Source organism: Haliotis rubra, unplaced genomic scaffold (genome assembly GCF_003918875.1).
Source record: "Haliotis rubra isolate DU_JTF1 unplaced genomic scaffold, ASM391887v1 Scf420, whole genome shotgun sequence".
Lineage (NCBI taxonomy): Eukaryota > Metazoa > Mollusca > Gastropoda > Lepetellida > Haliotidae > Haliotis > Haliotis rubra.
This window is the reverse complement of record NW_025767103.1, coordinates 217,105-242,097: the sequence shown is the minus strand read 5'-3', so window position 1 is coordinate 242,097 and position 24,993 is coordinate 217,105. Positions and strand designations below refer to the sequence as shown.

Sequence of the window (24,993 nt, the reverse complement as noted above, 5' to 3'; positions counted from 1 at the left end):
AAAGTACGTGTTGCATTTCAATGTATGTCAGATTGGGGCAGTGCTCTGTAAATGTAACAACTGACGATGCAGGTGGCATTTAATAAGGGTTAGTCAATCTAAAATCTATTCGTTAGATTTAAAGAGTTGAGATGTACAGTCGAACCTGTAGCAGAATATCCTTGATGATTCGTATTTCTCACACTAATGAAGGTTGTGAATTCATCCAGGTTAACCAAGTTTTGTAGTCATGAAGGCATGATGCTCTATGGATTAATTCCTAATTGGTAGTTTTTCACGGCAACGTCTCGTTCCTTCATCGGTGTGTGTGTGTGTGTGTGCGTGCGTGCGTGCGTGCGTGTGTGTGTGTGTGTGTGTTTTAAAGTGTTAGCTTGTCACGCTTACCCATTTCTGGTGTCCCCCGCCGTGCTATTGCTGTAATAGTTGTAAAAAGCGGCCTAAAACCCAACTTTGTCACTCACTCACCCCATCAAGTGACTACTGAGAAACTGTATTGAGTGTATTGATAAGGTATCATAAGGTAGTATTAAAGAAGAAAGATAACTATGAAACGGATTTAATACCTTGTGTAAACTTATCAACATATACATATAGTAATTCAATAACATTACGGAATGGTCATATCATTAGTATGGTATATATTGTCACAATGTCTTTCCTATCGCAGTGTAAACATGCTTATTATCTCTAGCTTGTGCCATTGTGTTAACGATTTATAACACCACATCCCTGGCTATGGCATTATATATACCCGTTCTGTATTTATATCCAGATATCTATACCATCCACTTCAAGACGGCGTTGTCATCAGCAGATGTCGATGATGTCGTTGCGAGTTTAACCACATTCGCCAAGGATCACATTTGCCTCCACAACCTCCCCCACGTCCTTCCTCAGTCTCACACGTAACGTAATTTGTAAAAGTTTCTTTTTGAAAGTGCAGTAATAGACAAATAGGCATAGACCTGATTGGATGGGATATTTAGGGTTGTAAATGAAAGAAATCTGGTTTCCTTAGATACCAGAAACTGTTACAGTATGTGTTGTGTCTTCAATATCATCTGACAACATATTTGTGAGAATATCTTTGTTTAATAACTTTGCGTTTCTTTGCAAACACTAATTTTATGTGTCATATCATATTTTAAACAGCACAAATATCAGATACATGCATGTTTTTTTGTGATGAAATGTGTAGTATTGGATTATGTTTCTTGCAAATTGACAAATCCATGTCATTATGAAGAATGCACTAACTGTTACATGTTGAATGAAAATGAATTTCTCGTTAGCTTCTTTGTGACGGTTTTTCGTAGGCCATCTGTTCATTTTATGACTTGTAATTATTGTTTGAGTAGTTCTGTTTGTTTGTTTGAACATGTGAATCGATCTACGCAATTTGTTACGATGACATGCAACCACCATGTCTGGCAGCCTGATCATGTTAGTCATTCATCGTGGTTGCCTAAAGCCTTTTCCAACCTTGGTATTCACGGGTGTTTGATTCTTATTGACTGAATAAAAATATATTTTATATGGGCTACATCTGATCCGATGAATGTGTCGAAGGTCTGGATGTATTGTTTATCTCTTTTGGCGAAATTTGATCAACAAGTAAACGTAACCAAATATTTCCATTTCTAAACAGGGCGAAGAATGCCATCTCCTTCGGCGTTCTCTGTGGCAGTACCCAGGAAACCACCAGTGACATACAGAAAGCAATCTCTTCAGTCAAAGAAGAAGACTTTCAGAAACTGTTTTCCAAACAGCTTGTTTCAAGAAATACTGAAAACGATGACAATTCGTCAAAGGTCTGCGTGATAGAAGTTTCACAATACGAATAATTACTGTCGTTAATATTTCCAGAAAGATGCCATGGTGCAACAGTTTATCCTGCTGCATGACCAGTGTTTCTGGACGCTCTGTAAAATATTAACCCCTTTAAACCTAACAACTCTAGATCCCTGTTCTTAAGCCATTTATATATGAATGAAGATCCGGGTTAGAATTGGTCTTCAGCAAACCATGGTTGTCGTAGGAAGCGACAAGCGGGTTCGGGTGTCTGGCACGCTGACTTGGTTGACACATGTCATCGTATCCCATGCTCATGATGAGGATCACTGGATTGTCTGGTCCAGAGTCAAATATTTACAGAGCGCCGCCATATGGCTTGAAAATTGCTGAGTGCGTCGTACACCATGGGATACGAACATGGTGAGACCCTTGAAGATCCTCGCGGGATCTTGTGCAGATCGCACTACCTATGACACGAAGTGTATATAATGACAAAAGCTACTTACATGTCAGAAGTAATATCGGCTGTGTTATGATTCAGATGTCATGTTTAAATGTATCACTATCAAATAGAGCGTTCTCGTAAAGGTGGGCGTATCTTACCTGACCAGAAGCACGCGTCACAGACACATGCAAAGGCAAGTTTATCGTTCACCTGGAAAGAAAACAACAACATATGCGAATATGCCTAAACTACAAAAAATGTTTGCTTCTTTATTTCAGAAGACAGTAATCATATCAGTGTCTACGTCAGTTGGAGTTATAGGAGTCGCGGTCATCGTTATCATCATCATCATCATCTACAGGAGGTAAGGAAATTACACCTAGGGATCTAGTTATATACCGCAGGTAACACGGACTATGACATTACACCTAGGGATCTAGTTATCTACTGCAGGTAACACGGACTATGATATTACGCCTAGTGATGCAGTTATCTACTCCAGGTAACGAGGACTATGACATTACACCCAGGGGTCCAGTTATCTACTGCAGGTAACGTGGACTATGACATTACACCTAGGGAGGCAGTTATCTACTGCAGGTAACACGGACTATGACATTACACCTAGGGATCCAGTTATCTACTGCAGGTAACGTGGACGATGACATTACACCCAGGGATCCAGTTATCTACTGCAGGTAACGAGGACTATGACATTACACCTAGGGATCTAGTTATCTACTGCAGGTAACGAGGACTATGACATTACACCCAGGGATCCAGTTATGTACTGCAGGTAACGAGGACTATGACATTACACCTAGGGATCCAGTTATCTACTGCAGGTAACGTGGACTATGACATTACACCTAGGGATCTAGTTATCTACTGCAGATAACGTGGACTATGACATTACACCTAGGGATCTAGTTATATACTGCAGGTAACGAGGACTATGACATTACACCTAGGGATCTAGTTATCTACTGCAGGTAACGAGGACTATGACATTACACCTAGGGATCCAGTTATCTACTGCAGGTAACGAGGACTATGACATTACACCTAGGGATCTAGTTATCTACTCCAGATAACGTGGACTATGACATTACACCTAGGGATCTAGTTATCTACTGCAGGTAACGTGGACTATGACATTACACCTAGGGATCCAGTTATCTACTGCAGGTAAACGGACTATGACATTACACCTAGGGATCTTGTTATATACTACAGATAACGTGGACTATGACATTACACCTAGGGATCTAGTTATATACTGCAGGTAACGTGGACTATGACATTACACCCAGGGATCCAGTTATCTACTGCAGGTAACGAGGACTATGACATTACACCTAGGGATCTAGTTATCTACTGCAGGTAACGTGGACTATGACATTACACCTAGGGATCCAGTTATCTACTGCAGGTAACGAGGACTATGACATTATACCTAGGGATCTAGTTATCTACTGCAGGTAACGTGGACTATGACATTACACCTAGGGATCTAGTTATCTACTGCAGGTAACGAGGACTATGACATTACACCTAGGGATCTAGTTATCTACTGCAGATAACGTGGACTATGACATTACACCTAGGGATCTAGTTATCTACAGCAGGTAACGAGGACTATGACATTACACCTAGGGATCCAGTTATCTACTGCAGGTAACGAGGACTATGACATTACACCCAGGGATCCAGTTATCTACTGCAGATAACGAGGACTATGACATTACACCTAGGGATCTAGTTATCTACAGCAGGTAACGAGGACTATGACATTACACCTAGGGATCTAGTTATGTACTGCAGATAACGTGGACTTTGACATTACACCTAGGGATCCAGTTATCTACTGCAGGTAACGAGGACTATGACATTACACCTAGGGATCTAGTTATCTACTGCAGGTAACGAGGACTATGACATTACACCTAGGGATGCAGTAATCTACTGCAGGTAACACGGACTATGACATTACACCTAGGGATCTAGTTATCTACTGCAGATAACGTGGACTATGACATTACACCTAGGGATCTAGTTATCTACTGCAGGTAGCGAGGACTATGACATTACACCTAGGGATCTAGTTATCTACTGCAGGTAACGTGGACTATGACAATACACCTAGGGATCCAGTTATCTACTGCAGGTAACACGGACTATGACATTACACCTAGGGATCTAGTTATATACTGCAGGTAACGTGGACTATGACATTACACCTAGGGATCTAGTTATGTACTGCAGGTAACGAGGACTATGATATTACACCTAGGGATCTAGTTATGTACTGCAGGTAACGAGGACTATGACATTACACCTAGGGATCCAGTTATCTACTGCAGATAACACGGACTATGACATTACACCCAGGGATCCAGTTATCTACTGCAGGTAACGTGGACTATGACATTACACCTAGGGATCTAGTTATCTACTGCAGGTAACGAGGACTATGACATTACACCTAGGGATCTAGTTATATACTGCAGATAACGTGGACTATGACATTACAACTAGGGATCTAGTTATCTACTGCAGGTAACGAGGACTATGAGATTACACCTAGGGATCTAGTTATCTACTGCAGGTAACGTGGACTATGACATTACACCTAGGGATCCAGTTATCTACTGCAGGTAACACGGACTATGACATTACACCTAGGGATCTAGTTATATACTGCAGGTAACGTGGACTATGACATTACACCTAGGGATCTAGTTATCTACTGCAGGTAACGAGGACTATGACATTACACCTAGGGATCTAGTTATATACTGCAGGTAACGTGGACTATGACATTACAACTAGGGATCCAGTTATCTACTGCAGGTAATACGGACAATGACATTACACCTAGGGATCCAGTTATCTACTGCAGGTAATACGGACAATGACATTACACCTAGGGATCTAGTTATATACTGCAGGTAACGTGGACTATGACATTACACCTAGGGATCTAGTTATGTACTGCAGATAACGTGGACTATGACATTACACCTAGGGATCCAGTTATCTACTGCAGGTAACGAGGACTATGACATTACACCTAGGGATCTAGTTATCTACTGCAGGTAACGAGGACTATGACATTACACCTAGGGATGCAGTTATCTACTGCAGGTAACACGGACTATGACATTACACCTAGGGATCTAGTTATCTACTGCAGGTAACAAGGACTATGACATTACACCTAGGGATCTAGTTATCTACTGCAGGTATCGAGGACTATGACATTACACCTAGGGATCTAGTTATCTACTGCAGGTAACGTGGACTATGACATTACACCTAGGGATCTAGTTATCTACTGCAGGTATCGAGGACTATGACATTACACCTAGGGATCTAGTTATCTACTGCAGGTAACGTGGACTATGACATTACACCTAGGGATCCAGTTATCTACTGCAGGTAACACGGACTATGACATTACACCTAGGGATCTAGTTATATACTGCAGGTAACGTGGACTATGACATTACACCTAGGGATCTAGTTATGTACTGCAGATAACGTGGACTATGACATTACACCTAGGGATCTAGTTATCTACTGCAGGTAACGAGGACTATGACATTACACCTAGGGATCTAGTTATATACTGCAGATAACGTGGACTATGACATTACAACTAGGGATCTAGTTATCTACTGCAGGTAACGAGGACTATGAGATTACACCTAGGGATCTAGTTATCTACTGCAGGTAACGTGGACTATGACATTACACCTAGGGATCCAGTTATCTACTGCAGGTAACACGGACTATGACATTACACCTAGGGATCTAGTTATCTACTGCAGGTAACGTGGACTATGACATTACACCTAGGGATCTAGTTATGTACTGCAGATAACGTGGACTATGACATTACACCTAGGGATCCAGTTATCTACTGCAGGTAACGAGGACTATGACATTACACCTAGGGATCTAGTTATCTACTGCAGGTAACGTGGACTATGACATTACAACTAGGGGTCCAGTTATCTACTGCAGGTAACGAGGACTATGACATTACACCTAGGGATCTAGTTATCTACTGCAGGTAACGAGGACTATGACATTACACCTAGGGATCCAGTTATCTACTACAGGTAACGAGGACTATGACATTACACCTAGGGATCTAGTTATCTACTGCAGGTAACGAGGACTATGACATTACACCTAGGGATCTAGTTATCTACTGCAGGTAACGTGGACTATGACATTACACCTAGGGATCCAGTTATCTACTGCAGGTAATACGGACTATGACATTACACCTAGGGATCTAGTTATATACTGCAGGTAACGTGGACTATGACATTACACCTAGGGATCTAGTTATGTACTGCAGATAACGTGGACTATGACATTACACCTAGGGATCTAGTTATCTACTGCAGGTAACGAGGACTATGACATTACACCTAGGGATCCAGTTATCTACTGCAGGTAACGAGGACTATGACATTACACCCAGGGGTCCAGTTATCTACTGCAGGTAACAAGGACTATGACATTACACCTAGGGATCCAGTTATCTACTGCAGGTAACGAGGACTATGACATTACACCTAGGGATCCAGTTATCTACTGCAGGTAACGAGGACTATGACATTACACCTAGGGATCTAGTTATCTACTGCAGGTAACGTGGACTATGACATTACACCTAGGGATCCAGTTATCTACTGCAGGTAACGAGGACTATGACATTACACCTAGGGATCTAGTTATATACTGCAGGTAACAAGGACTATGACATTACACCTAGGGATCCAGTTATCTACTGCAGGTAACGAGGATTGTACCATGACTTCAGTAAACACTGGATTGTGATTGGTTAATTAAAGTCATTCAGAGGTATATAATCACGTTATACAGGTCTCTGTTTTCCGTGCGCAATCATACATGGTTTACGGTAATGCACTATTTTTGTCTGCCCACTAACATGGCGGACACCAAACAACCTACCGATGCACCGATAAATTACGGCGATTTTACTGTCGGAAATTACACATTTGTCTTTAAAGATGGATTTAGCGATGACGGGCTCGACTCACTACTTGCGTAAATCACAGCAATAGGTGTTTATACATACAAAAGTACTTCGAAAGCATGGAAACAAATATTCAGTCGAACAAGATCAAAACATCGTCTGCTTTCCGAATAAAAATTCAGCAAAAACAAATATGTTTACGTTGATTCTATGTTATGTCAGAATAGATCCAGCAATAGACTGCTACATAATTTCCGTGTTAAATTTATTATCAGCTTTCGTCAACGATATCGCCACTGATCTTGATCCGGTAACGGAGGATGCATTAACATCGAACGCCGAAGAAATTGTAATGCCTTCCGTCCACATAAATTAACAGTTGGGTTATCAATTCAAACAAAATGATATTTTGAAATTTGTACTGTTTCAAATTTAGAGGTAGTAAAACACAATAACAGAATCTGCAAACCGTTCTGTTTAGCCCAACATATTTTTTTTCTAAAAGTATATAATATCGTTGAAAAAGTTATTTAGCTTAGTCATGATCCCTCTTATCCATTACATTGCTTGATCTAAAGTAGTCTATTAAAGTATAATTAATTACCTTACCGTGTTTATGCCTGAGGTACACCCTCATGTCCTGATCCATCCTTTCGGAAATATCACCACAAATCTGGCTCTTTGTCAACAGACTCGCGAACATGCCAGCGAATCCGATTCAATTTGAATTCACTACACTTTGAAGCCACTAGGTCACAAAACACTTTCCAAAATGTAGAAAATAATATCCGTAGAATCGAATTTGAGCACAAAGTACACACATGAGTGTGTAAGAGTCACCACAGCTGTCGCACGCAGACGTAGAGGTGCGTGAAATCGTCAAGTTGACAGGGGGCAAAATTCAACAGTATCTAAATTCGGTACAACACGGACTTCTCGTTACAGCAAAAGCGCCCCTACTCTTAAATTTTGTACCAGTACCAGTAATTAGATATCAAAGACTATCTCAGTCATACAATCAGGTTAACCTTGCGCAAACTGTCAGTGGCTCTCCTGTCGCATCTTTCCAAATGTAAACAATGACTTCGAGAAAAGGTCAAGGCCATGAGGTTGCTGCCACTATTCTGGTGGGGAAAGGGTCTACGGTGGAATTTTCAAATGTGAACCAAGCTTTTAAACTTATTTGATATATGTTTTCCAACTTATCAGTTAATGATTGGTGGTTGATGCATTGAAAAACAAAACGTGATTTGTTATTACTGAATCTGGAGTTTGTTAGTCATTGACGGTTTGCCACCAAACACCCCGTTTCGGGCGATACCACTTGAGATTGGAATGCGAGGCCGCTTCACGTATTGACTCGTAACCAAAGAAAGAGCTCCACCTGAAATTGTTCATAAAATTGTCATGGTAGAATGGAGATAAACCTACTGTGTTGGAAAATCAGAGGTATATAACGAAATTATAATAGCTCTAAATTGTTCATTTAAAACCTCACGCTACGCGTTCGGTTTTAAATGAAATTTAGAGCTATTATAATTTCGTTATATACCTCTGATTTTCCCACACAGTAGGTTTATCTCCTAACTATGACATTACACCTAGGGATCTAGTTATCTACTGCAGGTAACGAGGACTATGACATTACACCTAGGGATCTAGTTATATACTGCAGGTAACGAGGACTATGACATTACACCTAGGGATCTAGTTATATACTGCAGGTAACGTGGACTATGACATTACACCTAGGGATCCAGTTATCTACTGCAGGTAACGAGGACTATGATATTACACCCAGGGGTCCAGTTATCTACTGCAGGTAACGAGGACTATAACATTACACCTAGGGATCCAGTTATCTACTGCAGGTAACGAGGACTATGACATTACACCCAGGGGTCCAGTTATCTACTGCAGGTAACGAGGACTATGACATTACACCTAGGCATCCAGTTATCTACTGCAGGTAACGAGGACTATGACATTACACCTAGGGATCCAGTTATCTACTGCAGGTAACGAGGACTATGACATTACACCCAGGGGTCCAGTTATCTACTGCAGGTAACGAGGACTATGACATTACACCTAGGGATCTAGTTATATACTGCAGGTAACGAGGACTATGACATTACACCTAGGGATCTAGTTATATACTGCAGGTAACGTGGACTATGACATTACACCTAGGGATCCAGTTATCTACTGCAGGTAACGAGGACTATGACATTACACCTAGGGATCTAGTTATCTACTGCAGGTAACGAGGACTATGACATTACACCTAGGGATCTAGTTATCTACTGCAGGTAACGAGGACTATGACATTACACCCAGGGATCTAGTTATCTACTGCAGGTAACGAGGACTATGACATTACACCCTGGGGTCTAGTTATCTACTGCAGGTAACGAGGACTATGACATTACACCTAGGGATCTACTGCAGGTAGTTATCTACTGCTACTGCAGGTAACGAGGACTATGACATTACACCTAGGGATCTAGTTATCTACTGCAGGTAACGAGGACTATGACATTACACCTAGGGATCTAGTTATCTACTGCAGGTAACGAGGACTATGACATGACACCTAGGGATCTAGTTATATACCAGGTAACGTGGACTATGGGGATCTAGTTATCTACTGCATCTTATCTACTGCAGGTAACGAGGACTATGACATTACACCCTAGGGGTCCAGTTATCTAGTTATGACATTACACCTAGGGATCCAGTTATCTACTGCAGGTAACGAGGACTATGACATTACACCTAGGGATCTAGTTATCTACTGCAGGTAACGTGGACTATGACATTACACCTAGGGATCTAGTTATCTACTGCAGGTAACGTGGACTATGACATTACACCTAGGGATCTAGTTATCTACTGCAGGTAACGTGGACTATGACATTACACCTAGGGATCTAGTTATCTACTGCAGGTAACGAGGACTATGACATTACACCTAGGGATCTAGTTATCTACTGCAGGTAACGTGGACTATGACATTACACCTAGGGATCCAGTTATCTAGGGATCTAGCTACTGCAGTGGAACATTACACCTGGGACTATCTACTGCAGGTAACATTACTATGACATTACACCTGGGGATCTAGTTATATACTGCAGGTAACGTGGACTATGACATTACACCCTAGGGATCCAGTTATCTACTGCAGGTAACGTGGACTATGACATTACACCTAGGGATCCAGTTATCTACTGCAGGTAACGAGGACTATGACATTACACCTAGGGGATCCAGTTATCTACTGCAGGTAACGTGGACTATGACATTACACCTAGGGATCCAGTTATCTACTGCAGGTAACGAGGACTATGACATTACACCTAGGGATCTAGTTATATACTGCAGGTAACGTGGACTATGACATTACACCTAGGGATCCAGTTATCTACTGCAGCAGATAACGAGGACTATGACATTACACCTAGGGATCTAGTTATCTACTGCAGGTAACGAGGACTATGACATTACACCTAGGGATCAGTTATCTACTGCAGGTAACGTGGACTATGACATTACACCTAGGGATCTAGTTATCTACTGCGGGTAACAAGGACTATGATATACTGTGGGACTATGACATTACACCTAGGGATCTAGTTATGTACTGTTACACCCTAGGGATCACCGAGTTATATACTGCGGGTAACGTGGACTATGACATTACACACCAGGATCCAGTTATCTACTGCAGATAACGTGGACTATGACATTACACCCTAGGGATCCAGTTATCTACTGCAGGTAACGTGGACTATAACATTACACCTAGGGATCGTAGTTATATACTGCGGGTAACGAGGACTATGACATTACACCTAGGGATCTAGTTATCTACTGCGGATAACGTGGACTATGACATTACACCTAGGGATCTAGTTATGTGCGATGCAGGTAACGTGGACTATGACATTACACCTAGGGATCTAGTTATATACTGCAGGTAACGTGGACTATGACATTACACCCAGGGGTCCAGTTATCTACTGCAGGTAACGTGGACTATGACATTACACCCTAGGGATCCAGTTATCTACTGCAGGTAACGAGGGACTATAACATTACACCCTGGGGTCTAGTTATCTACTGCAGGTAACGAGGGACTATGACATTACACCTAGGGATCTGGTTATATACTGCAGGGGCAACGTGGACTATGACATTACACCTTCCTCGTTAGGGATCCAGTTATCTACTGCAGATAACGTGGACTATGACATTACACCTAGGATCCAGCGCCATCTACTGCAGGTAACGAGGGACTATAACATTACACCCTGGGGTCTAGTTATCTACTGCAGGTAACGGGGACTATGACATTACACCGGGATCCAGTTATCTACCTGCAGGTAACGAGGACTATGACATTACACCTGGGGATCTAGTTATATACTGCGAGGTAACGAGGACTATGACATTACGCCCAGGGATCTGGTTATCTACTGCGGGTAACGTGAGGACTATGACATTACACCTAGGGATCCAGTTATCTACTGCGGGTAACGTGGACTATGACATTACACCAGGGATCCAGGTTATCTACTGCGGGTAACGAGGACTATGATATTACACCCAGGGATCTAGTTATCTACTGCAGGTAACGTGGACTATGACATTACACCTAGGGATCTAGTTATCTACTGCGGGTAACGAGGGACTATGACATTACACCTAGGGATCCAGTTATCTACTGCGGGTAACGTGGACTATGACATTACACCTAGGGATCTAGTTATCTACTGCAGGTAACGAGGACTATGACATTACACCTAGGGATCAGTTATCTACTGCAGGTAACGAGGACTATGACATTACACCTAGGGATCTAGTTATCTACTGCAGGTAACGAGGACTATGACATTACACCTAGGGATCTAGTTATCTACTGCAGGTAACGAGGACTATGACATTACACCTAGGGATCTAGTTATCTACTGCAGGTAACGAGGACTATGACATTACACCTAGGGATCCAGTTATCTACTGCAGGTAACGAGGACTATGACATTACACCTAGGGATCTAGTTATCTACTGCAGGTAACGAGGACTATGACATTACACCTAGGGATCTAGTTATCTACTGCAGGTAACGAGGACTATGACATTACACCTAGGGATCTAGTTATCTACTGCAGGTAACGAGGACTATGACATTACACCTAGGGATCTAGTTATCTACTGCAGGTAACGAGGACTATGACATTACACCTAGGGATCTAGTTATCTACCACCTGCAGGTAACGAGGACTATGACATTACACCTAGGGATCTAGTTATCTACTGCAGGTAACGAGGACTATGACATTACACCTAGGGATCTAGTTATCTACTGCAGGTAACGAGGACTATGACATTACACCTAGGGATCTAGTTATCTACTGCGGGTAACGAGGACTATGACATTACACCTAGGGATCTAGTTATCTACTGCAGGTAACGTGGGACTATGACATTACACCTAGGGATCTAGTTATATACTGCAGGTAACGTGGACTATGACATTACACCTAGGGATCTAGTTATCTACTGCAGGTAACGAGGACTATGATATTACACCCAGGGATCTAGTTATCTACTGCAGGTAACGAGGACTATAACATTACACCTAGGGGTCCAGTTATCTACTGCAGGTAACGAGGACTATGACATTACACCCTAGGGATCCAGTTATCTACTGCAGGTAACGAGGACTATGACATTACACCTAGGGATCTAGTTATCTACTGCAGGTAACGAGGACTATGACATTACACCTAGGGGATCCAGTTATCTACTGCAGGTGAACGAGGACTATGACATTACACCCAGGGGTCCAGTTATCTACTGCAGGTAACGAGGACTATGACATTACACCCTGGGATCTAGTTACATACTGCAGGTAACGAGGACTATGACATTACACCTAGGGGATCTAGTTATCTACTGCAGGTAACGAGGACTATGACATTACACCTAGGGATCTAGTTATCTACTGCAGGTAACGAGGACTATGACATTACACCTAGGGATCTAGTTATCTACTGCAGGTAACGAGGACTATGACATTACACCTAGGGATCTAGTTATCTACTGCAGGTAACGAGGACTATGACATTACACCCTAGGGATCTAGTTATCTACTGCAGGTAACGAGGACTATGACATTACACCCAGGGATAGGGATCTAGTTATCTACTGCAGGTAACGAGGACTATGACATTACACCTAGGGATCCAGTTATCTACTGCAGGTAACGAGGACTATGACATTACACCTAGGGATCTAGTTATCTACTGCAGGTGACGAGGACTATGACATTACACCCTGGGGTCTAGTTATCTACTGCAGGTAACGAGGACTATGACATTACACCTAGGGATCTAGTTATCTACTGCAGGTAACGAGGACTATGATATTACACCCAGGGATCTAGTTATCTACTGCAGGTAACGTGGACTATGACATTACACCTAGGGATCTAGTTATCTACTGCAGGTAACGTGGACTATGACATTACACCTAGGGATCCAGTTATATACTGCAGGTAACGTGGACTATGACATTACACCTAGGGATCTAGTTATATACTGCAGGTAACGTGGACTATGACATTACACCTAGGGATCTAGTTATCTACTGCAGGTAACGTGGACTATGACATTACACCTAGGGATCCAGTTATCTACTGCAGGTAACGAGGACTATGACATTACACCTAGGGATCTAGTTATATACTGCAGGTAACGTGGACTATGACATTACACCCAGGGGTCCAGTTATATACTGCAGGTAACGAGGACTATGACATTACACCTAGGGATCTAGTTATATACTGCAGGTAACGAGGACTATGATATTACACCCAGGAGTCCAGTTATCTACTGCAGGTAACAAGAATACTAGACGACCTTCCCTGGATGTGGAAAATACTAGACGACCTTCCCTGTATGTGGAGAATACTAGATGACCTTCCCTGTATGTGGAAATACTAGATGACCTTCCCTGTATGTGGGGAATACTAGATGACCTTCCCTGTATGTGGGGAATACTAGATGACCTTCCCTGTATGTGGGAAATACTAGACGACCTTCCCTGTATGTGGGGAATACTAGATGACCTTCCCTGTATGTGGAAATACTAGACGACCTTCCCTGTATGTGGGGAATACTAGACGACCTTCCCTGTATGTGGGGAATACTACATGACCTTCCCTGTATGTGGAAATACTAGACGACCTTCCCTGTATGTGGGGAATACTAGACGACCTTCCCTGTATGTGGGAAATACTAGACGACCTCCCCTGTATGTGGAGTGCTACCCCTCTATGTTGAGTATATGGATGTGAATCCCATTTCTGGTGTCCACCGCCGTGATGTTGCTAGAGTATTGCTAAAGGCGGCGTAAAACCATACTCAACGACTCACTCACTAGTAGTGAATACGTTTCGACCTACTGTTGTAGTATTCTCGACTGCCTACTTCTCTTTTAAGGTTAACTTGTCCACACCTATGTAACACATGTAATATTTGTCCTTACACTTTTTCATATTGTATTCTTATGCTCGGGTTACACTTTGATCCGGCAGCCACAACATCCCCGTTTCTCCGGAACGTAGCGCGCCGTGGGATTTTGTCCATTTTTTTCCTCCAAAGTCAAGTTTTGTTAGGTACTGCTAAGTTTTCTCACTGTCTATCACGGTATCCGTGATGGGCCGTTGGGAAAACGGGCTGATGATTCAAAGGCGCACGACGGTTCGGCCCGCAGTCCACTACGGATGCCATTACGTTTCCTCCCGGCATGTCGCGTTCTGATGGGTTCCCTCGCGTTTCTCACGTTTTGATCAAGGTTGTGACACGTTTTGCGCGTTCTGTCAAGACTTTCTACGGATGAAACGTGGACGCCGACCAGCTTTGGAGCACGGTTGTGCCCACGGTATAAAACTAAGGCCTTCCAAGCAATAGCAGCCACTGTATCCTGAGAGACAAGAGCAGCGTGAACCCCCAAGATGAAGAAGATTTTGTGTTTGTATGTTTGCTGGGGGCATACACCGAGTCCTTGCGTCAGCAAGAAGGCCAGCATCACCTGCAGAGAGGGAATGCCAGAGAACGCAACGTGCCTTATCTCGCTTTATTAACCACGTGGTCAACGTATGGGTAGTTGATTTGATTGGGGGCGCAGTGCTAAGGCGCCAGTTTACTGATCCAGCGAGGTTGATGTGTCGGGATCGAGCCCACCCGTGACCGGGTGTTAAAACCTTGGAGTCAACTTTGTGTGCAAACTCTTTCAGTGTTGTCACAACCCCTAGTGTATAGTACACAACCTTGTGCACTTAAAAGAACCCACGAATCCATTGGTATAAGACCAGATGGTGGCCACGTGGATACGTGCAAACACCTAGTTGCGGGTACAGCAACGTGCAGTGAACTTGGACAAAGTACTGTGACTATGTGTTCCAGTCCACCCAGCTGTGAATGGGTACCTCGTTAGGATGAGAAAGCCACAATAACTCGGTGCGCCTAGTGGCTGCAAGAGTTGTATACTCCCAAGGGAGTTGAGATTGATAATACGATGTGCCGTTGAGACTGACATCCAATGATCGAGGGACAAAATACCAGCGCCTTGAGCAAGCACTAGCTGCCTGGATATGTGCGCTGTATAAATATCCTACAATACTAATCTCGTACGTCACACGAATGTCGTATCGCGTTGACCTGTGTCGTAACGACTCGACCTGAGATTCAAGGCGTTTAAGGACATGGATAGATATAAATAATTTACTATCAGAAGCACAAGCTGGATTCCGACCGAATTTATTTTGCAGGCTTTATGTACCAAATATTTGTCTAAACCGAAAGGTCGTTTTTACTGTGCTTTTGTAGATTTCAAGAAAGCATTTGATTATGTGGACAGGGAAAAGTTATTGTACTTGTTATTAAGTAAGGTTTCCATGGCAAAATGTTCCGGATTTTGGAAAATATGAATACATCTGTTAAAGCTACTGTCAAGATTGGAACTTGCCAAACACAGTCATTTTTCTACCTCCAGTGGTGTTCGTCAAGGCTGTATCCTCAGCCCCATTCTTTTCATTTTCTTTATAAATGAATAAGTACATGAACTGTATGAAAAATGTTCCCAAGGTATATTTGTATCTCAGGATATAATTGATATTATGCTTCTTCTGTTTGCCGATGATGTTGTTCTATTCACCTATACTGTTGTCAATTTGCAAAGGCAATTAAATGTCCTGCATTCATTTTGTTTAAAATGGGGACTTCAATTAAATTTGGATAAGACAAATGTAGTCGTATTCAGAAACGGGGTAATAGTTGCCAAAAATGAACAATGGACATTTGGAAGTGTAAAATTAAAAATTGTATCGTATTATAAATATTTAGGCATCATTTTCTCATCCAGGCTGATTTGGTCAACAGCGTGTCGTACTCTTGCATTGTAGGCTTCTAAAGCTGTTTTCCCTGTATACAGGCTGTTCCATAACAACAAGTTCTTGTCTTTTTCGACAGCATGTAATATCTTCGATGGTAAAATTGCACCTATTTTGTTATATGCATCGGAAATATGGGGCCTTAAATATCATGACTGTATTGAAAAGGTGCAAACACCCTATTTCAAACGTTTCTTGTGTGTTGGGAAATTCGCATCGAATAAGGCAATATTAGGCGAAATTGGTCGTACCAATATGTTTGTTTTAAGTAGACACAGAGCTGTTAAATATTGGATTAAATTGGTTAGAATGGGTGTAAACAGATATCCACATCAATGTTATAACATGTTGAAAGAACTGGATGACAGAGGTAAAAGGAACTGGGTTTCGGATATCCGTCTCTTACTGTTTGCCTGTGGGTATTCACACGTATGGTTATACCAAAAAATGTTGGAGATGAACAATTGTTCTTGTATGTGTTCAAGCAAAGATTAGTTGATATTTATGTCCAAAATTGGCAAGGAATTGTACAAGCTTCACATTTTATGAGAAATTATAGTCTTGTAAAATTAGGATTTTACCCTGAAGCGTATATTACATACCTGTTTCATGATAAGACGTTACTGAAGGTATTTTGTAAATTCCGAATTCCTCTACATAATTTGAATGTAAATGCAACCAGACGAAATAAGAATGCTGAAAGACAGCGCACTTCATGTAACCATTGTAACAGCGGACAAGTCCAGGATGAATTTCATATTTTACTACAATGTCCAGAATTTAATGATTTGAAAATAAAGTATTTAAGATTTCTCGATGGCAAATATGTATGTAAATCCCAAATGATACATTTATTTAATTCACAAAATAGGCATACCGTTTAAGCAATAGCAACATTTCTGAAATGTGTATTCTCAAAAAATGTTTGAAACAGTGTTTAAATATAGCTTTTCTATTTTCTTACGACGTTATAACAAAAGTGTTGTAACAACAATTGTAACATGGGCCAGTTGGCCAATATTACTGAATAAAATCTGTCTGTCTGTCTGTCTGACCTTAGATTCCAACGATTTGATTGGATAACCGATGACCTCTCAGTTCACTCTCCTACCCAGAGTTCCATGCGGCAAGCCAGCATAGCATCTCTGCCACAGGCCAGAAAAATGTGACGATTTGTCACATCTTGCACCGTCCATTCGATATATTGTACATATTTCTCAACTCTTTTATTTTTGACGAGGCTACACGTCTAAATAGAGAATCTCACCCAAGTGTCTTCTGATATCAATTATATCAACACGAGTTGATAAAGTTACAAATATCCGAGGCTTGCCGAGGATATTTTTACTTTATCAACGAGTGTTGATATATTTGATATCAGAAGACACGAGGGTGAGATTCTATTTATCATCCAAAATCACTCTTCATTAATTTTCAATGAAAAATGTACATCTCTGAACATGGTACTGCCATTACACTTGCAGTGCAGCGATGCCATAGCATTGTGACGTCATCAAGTACATGACGTCATAGCATTGTCAGGGCATTGTACAAAATCTACTGTCAAAGCAATATCTCCTAGGAGATATCGTTTGATCTCACACAAGCGATATCTCCTGTGGAACACAGTTTTGGATGATAATTAAACATCTTTGATAGAATGGTTTAGTTTCACTGAGAAAATATCCTAAAACATGTAACACTATTTCGATTTGCGTAACGATCCTTTGTTTACATAGTTTGTATGGCTCCACGTGCTGTCATCGAAGCCGACGGAGAGCAAACGATGCAGCCAGTTTGATATCTAAATATGTAGTCATAAATCTTACTGTCGCAGTTGTGGAAGAATATACATGTAACAAAGTAAAACATTGTGAAGAGAGCGCCGAAAAGCTTGCGTAAGGCCGGTCTCTTCTTATTATGAATATGCGCGTTTGTTTACAAACAAGAGAAAAGACCTGTCACGTGATAAGCAAATTAGCCTGTGGCAGTGACGTTATGCTAAGTCATCACTGCGCCGGAGTGTTTTATGCTAAGTCATCACTGCGCCGGAGTGTGTTATGCTAAGTCATCACTGCGCCGGAGTGTGCTCTCAGTTAGGTCACGTTGTGACGGAGCTATATATTTGTTCATTCATAACAAACACGTGAATTCGTTCATTCTACAACTTATATGCATTGTGGGGATGTAAACATTGCGTATCGCCGTTTAATTGTGAGTCAAACTGAGACATTATATGCGTCGAGAAACATAAACGCAAAGTTTTCCACCAGTGATGTTAGCCGAGTGAAGCAACTGCAAACTAAGAAACGGGATGCTACGGAGTAGTTTAAATGTAGGAGCTGTACGAGGCGATGACAACTGACATGCATCGTGACGTCGGTTACTAAGGGGCAGACAAGCAAGGCGTTGTGACGTCATTACAGTGTGACGTCATGCAAATATTGTACTACAGAAAAACATTCTTCCGCTATCTCTTTATAAAATCGGTTTCGGTTTGAAGCCATAAAAATAACAAAAATACGCTATTTTGTCAATTTAAAGCATGTAAGACGTGGGTAATATATAAAATACCACACTCGGTCTCATAACATACGAATTATACGAAACTCGTGACCTTCCTATGGTTCCTGACCTCGCTTTCGCTCGGTCAGATACCATAGGAAGGACACTCGTTTCGTATAACTCGTATGTTATGAGACCGAGTGTAGTATTCTCTATTGCCCTGTAAACCGTCACACGCCTAGATGCGTCGTGATAGAACGGGACGAATCGGCTTCCATACAACCTAGCTTGCCGGGGGGAACCAGGACAAAACGGGCAGCAAGGGTGAAACAACCGGGAGAAAACGCCAAACAAACGTGGCCGAACATGACAAAACTTGAAAGGACCGTGAGATGCCGGGGAATACACATGTCTCCTGTCCCACGACGGACCCACTACGGACCGTCTACAAGTTCTGTTACGGCCTATTACGTGCCGTCACGCTTTGTTGCGTTCCCCCGTTTTCCTACGGCCTATTAGGTTTCTCGTTAGTACCGTGACTGCCGTGGCAAATTTTTGAACAGTTTAAAAATCTGGCACGACATCCTCGGCAATCACAGACTGTGACGTTTGCTCATTCAGTCCCCCGACGTTGTCTCACGTCCATCCCGTCTTGTCCCCGTTTTGTCCCTGTGTCGCCGCTGCCATGGCCGCCGGGAACATCGTGTAACCCTAGCATTACACTTACTCCTATACCTGCTGACCTACATGTCGACCTTCTACACTAAGCAGAACATACCTTACGACTTATTTCTCTGCGTTGAGGTTGCTTGCCCTTCTACTTCTCTACCTTGAGTATACGACCTACGACATGATGCATCGGGACGTACGTGTTTGACCGTACATTTTCAGACGTACATGATACATGACAATCAATTTTTCTGTGGATAGGCCCTGAGCTTCTTCTTTTTGAAGATATGTGATAGCATTTTGCACAGGATACGAAACTACCCACGCCTCTCCCCACGTTGCCTTTGCGTGCCAAAGATGTGTTACATACCATGCCCAATCAATGTCTCTCAATAACAAATACATATGCATGTTTCGATGGTTCCAGGCGACGACGGCGGACTGCAGCAAGCGAGTACGGGTACATGAACGAGGATAGCAAGATGTGTTTCAGCAATCCCTCCTATGGACATTTGTCAGACATCTGAAGATTGTCTTTTGTGTAATATTATGTGAAATAAAATATTTTTTCTATTTTAGGACGACGTGTTTAACATGTACAAAAGATAAAATAAAATGTTGTGGGGATGAATATAGTTATTGACTGAAATTGACCCTAATGACGTCCGTTTATAATAGAGGTATATTTTGTCAGAAGGGAACGTCGATATCATTTTTATAAAGCTGGCGCACTCTTGCCATGGTAATCGCACATTACAACTTACATTTAATCACGACCAGTAGTTGTGTGACGATCATTTTACCCTGGATTCGGGAGCAGGGCGCTGGGGTAACCTAGTGGTTAAAGCGTTTGCTCGTCACTCCGAAGACCCGGGTTCGATGTCCCACATGGGCACAATGTGTGAAGCCCATTGCTGGTGTCCCCCGCCGTGATAACTCCAGATTCAAAGACAGGTGAACAGTTAGTATTTTGTCAAGTCACCATGGGCAGCAATGCAGGCTTCAATGCGGCAGGGCATACTACTGATCAAAGAATTTAGAAAGTCGTGGTCCATGCTGTCCCAATATCGGACCACCTCTTGTTTCATTTCAGCAATATTTGTCAGATTTTTCTTATTGACACTTTCCTTCATAAGTCCCCAAACATTTTCTATTAGATTTAGGTCAGGGCTATAGCTTGGCAGATCTAATAATGTCCTATTTTGGGTCCGAAACCAGGCCTGTGAATGCTTTGAACGATGTTTTGGGTCGTTGTCCTACTGGAAAATCCAAAAATGTCCATAGAACACGTGAGCAGATGGCAGTAAATGTCCCTCGAGAATATCTGTGTACCGCTCCCTGTTCATATTCCCTTCAAATAAACAGAGGGGCGTTGCCCCTAACACAGATATGCCACCCCACACGTTAAATTTCGGACTGTACTTTATGCGCTGATAAAAAGGTTTTCAGTTTGTTTGGTCCAGAATTTTGGTCGCTCCTTTTGTTCAGATTTCATGATCGGTGATGGAATTCCTCGACTTTTCTGCCAGCCCATTGCATGCAGCTCAGTTCTAATTGTCTCCTTACATACAGCCACAGTTTCTCTATCAATCATATCCAGCTTTAAGTTTTCTAAACTCCTTCGTTTGTTTTTAGAAACAAGACTACCAAGCCGCCTCCTGTCATCGACAGTCAATTTTCTGGGCCTACATGCGCCTCCCTGGTGCTCAATGCCATATCCATTTGATATATTTCTGAAAACACGATAAACAGTGGACAAAGGGACGCATGTTGTACTTGAAATCACTTTAGCTGATCTGATGTCCTTGTTATAATACATTAAAATCAACTTCCTCTTCTCTTAATCATCCATACTGAGGATCACTGAAAATATCGTCTGCTAGCAAGTAAACAAAGGGGGATAACTCTTCACAAACTAATGAAAAGGGATTAACGGAGTTGTCTCTCTTGAATGAAACCAAGCACTTGATAGCTGGTGAAAATTGTTTATACTAGAAATCCAATTAAACATATTCCTAAACTTCTCAATAATTTCTGGTCATACTAAGACCACTATTTCGTATTGCTATAAACAATTTGTCATTGAATTTGTAGTGACACTGAATGGAGGCAGTCATTGCATTCCTTTTCCATAACTCGTATTGATTTGTAAACGTGCCTAAGAATGAAATTGTTAATTTATAACCTTTACTCAGCAATGATATGTGGCAAGATCTGCAAGTAGGACCTGAGGAGGTGGAATTTTCATGTTTAGTGGTTTCGTAACGTATTTCAGTTGGATTCTATAAGAGCCGTAAGATTCTACAAATCGATTCTGAACCCGATGACCCGGAGACTGACATCATGAGCATGGTCCTAGCTTTTGGGTTGCGATGACCATCAGTTGATTAAACTTTATTGACAATACAATGACAACGTGCCTGGGTCTGGCGCCGTTAGTCCGCAACATGGTGTGGCCAGTTTAATAAATGCCTGAAAACACCAGCTTCGGAGATTTCCTCGGTGATGATCGCTCAGTATGAAGCAAGCATAATGGCAAATGCTTAAATTTTAATAGAAACGGTATTATCTCTGAAAGGCTCCTTTGCTATTAGCTCAGCATTTAGTCTGTGGGGCATAAATATGTAATGAAACCAAGGGTGTATCCGAGACAATATACCACGGCCTCAGAAGAGCAGGACACAATGGAAGGTATCACCCATTCTCTCTTGGTGCAGTTTCTGGCAATTAGAAGTGTCTTTGGTTCAGATGGATTTTTAACCCAACTCGTACCATCCTATCCGATGTGTGAATTCCTGTGTCTCTACAGTGCTAAATGTGGTTCCTTCACATGGGATGTCAACTCGAGAAGATGCCAGCTGCATACCAGAAAGACAACAGGAAAGGTTTCAGCGTTTGCCTTGAAGTACAAATATCAGGTAGGGGAAGGAATATCATTTGTATTTTCTTGTTTCTTAACATATTATTGAACAACTCAGTCAGGTTCTCATCCTTCGAGCTGCTTCACTCTCCATAACTCAAATGTGGCTTACCTGGGATGTTTTGTTGTTTTAGTATATGGTGGTGTTGATCATTGTCTGTGGAGTGTAAGAAACTACAGTTTGACAAGGGTCATCTTGAAGCTGAAATAACCAGCAGTAGTCTAACCCGCCATGTTACAGCATGTAGCCAGAGAGGTAGGACTGGATATTGCCCTGATTCTCATATTGCGATATATTGCAATAATTCAAGAGATATTGCAATACATATTGTGATATATTGACTGGAACGTTTCTACCCAAGTGTGTACATCATTAATTCATAATAGCTCTCTCTCTCTCTGTGGCATCGTCTTCCTATAGCTGTTACACCATACTTTCAGGCTCCTCGGCCCCATTGTGTATGGTTGTATGCCAATGGTTTACAGATAATAGAAATAATATAGAGCCTTAATGTAGAATGTTTAATTGAAGTACTGTAGTGCAAAAAAGTGTTGCGACCATGATGATATATTTAATAGTATAACATGATTGTCAGACAGACAGACAGGTTTATATCATAAATGTGGCCATGAGGCAAATAGTACAAAATGACAACTTAGATTAAATTTTTACAGAGCCTCATGCACATGATTTTGTTAACAAAAATTGCTGGACGGAGTATTATGTTATGGTTCTTAGTATTTAGAAGATGTACAATTTTTTGTTTATTTCGGTTAATAATATAGATACTTGGTGTGCATAAAGGACATTTCATTAACTCATCTTCTGGTACACTTTTACAATAATCGCACGTAGCTACACTAATGTCATTGTCTTTAGATCTTCATTACGAAACTATTTTCAAATTGGTGGAGCCGCATCTGAATTCTGTTAAGACACTGCGCAGATGTAACGAAGAGAGTGCGATCAAATACAATTCCAGAACAATATCAGATTTAAAGGCAGAATACATATGCAATGATTTTGAGTTTCTTATATCTTGTGTCCATTCTTGATAGTTCATGTCTTTACAACGTTGTTTGAAAAGGTTTAAAAACAATTCCCAGTTTCCAACATTTTGATATATCCATACATAAGCAAAGCCACGTTGAAATGAATATTGATCGTACTGCCGAAGCCAAGTTAATATCTCCATTGTCGTCTAAACGTTTCAACATATCATACGAGCATAATGTCATTATCAGCGTTGTTTTATTTAACAGAATGCACTTCTTAGCAGGATGTAATTATTGTTACTGTATGTCAGTGATATATTCAGATTCAACTCCAATATAAACATGGGTTAACATGAACTATTGCAAAATGAAAACAAAAACATGACTTAGGTGAACTACTTGAGCTTAAAATCTCATGTGACCTCCAATATATTAGTAAGATTCTTGACTAGAATGTCATTATACAGTCCTACAAAATTTAAAAGACTTTGGCCTTTATGATGAATTGATATGATGTCCTATTATTAAACAAACAAAATGGTCACTCAGACCGAGAGGTTCTACTAATAAGTCCAAATAAAAGATTGGCCAAATCTTTTAAGGGCATTTAGAAGTGGAATGCATAAGAGAAGCAAGATTTATGGGTGTCACCTATTTTATTGTGAATAGCACGAAGTTTTGGAGTGTATGTCCTTCATGGCTCGATGAAGGAGCAAGCATACACTCCGAAACGTCGTGTTATTCACAACAAGAAATTGACATCCATAAATCTTGCTTCTCTTAAAAGATTGGTCCATTTGAGGCCACTTAATTCGTCCAAAACGTCACATATAAAACCATTCAAATCCACAAAACTTAAAGCATTTGGTAGAATATTTAGCACTTTTGGAGCCACTTATAAAGACACTTCACTTGTAAAATGTTACATAAAACCAAGAGTATATTTGGTACTTTTAGAGCACATATTTTCACTTCCACTGTGTCAAGTAAACGATTTCAGTCTCTTCGTGTGAAACTATGGAATCCTAGAAGTGACATTTGTCGCGTTGTCGCCCTCACAAACACAAACAAAGGGGTCAAAATTAACCAAAGCTCAACCATGCAACAAGGCGACATTTGGATCATTTGTCGCATTGTCGCATTGTCGCTCTGTCGCATGGTCACATTTTCGCGCTTTGAAGAATAT

At 41.4% G+C, this 24,993-nt stretch overlaps 1 protein-coding gene across 1 annotated transcript in view; it reads left to right on the top strand.

Annotated features, from left to right (window-relative positions):
• The window catches only part of LOC124288593 (fibropellin-1-like), a 33,730-nt gene extending 13,261 nt beyond the window's left edge, over positions 1 to 20,469 (top strand). The window contains exons 7-10 of the mRNA XM_046725144.1: positions 773 to 905; positions 1,649 to 1,811; positions 2,518 to 2,603; positions 20,319 to 20,469. Coding sequence (XP_046581100.1) covers positions 773 to 905; positions 1,649 to 1,811; positions 2,518 to 2,603; positions 20,319 to 20,418 — 482 coding nt within the window. The 3' untranslated portion in view covers positions 20,419 to 20,469. The remainder of the gene's footprint in view (positions 1 to 772; positions 906 to 1,648; positions 1,812 to 2,517; positions 2,604 to 20,318) is intronic.
• The last annotated feature ends 4,524 nt before the right edge of the window (positions 20,470 to 24,993 follow it).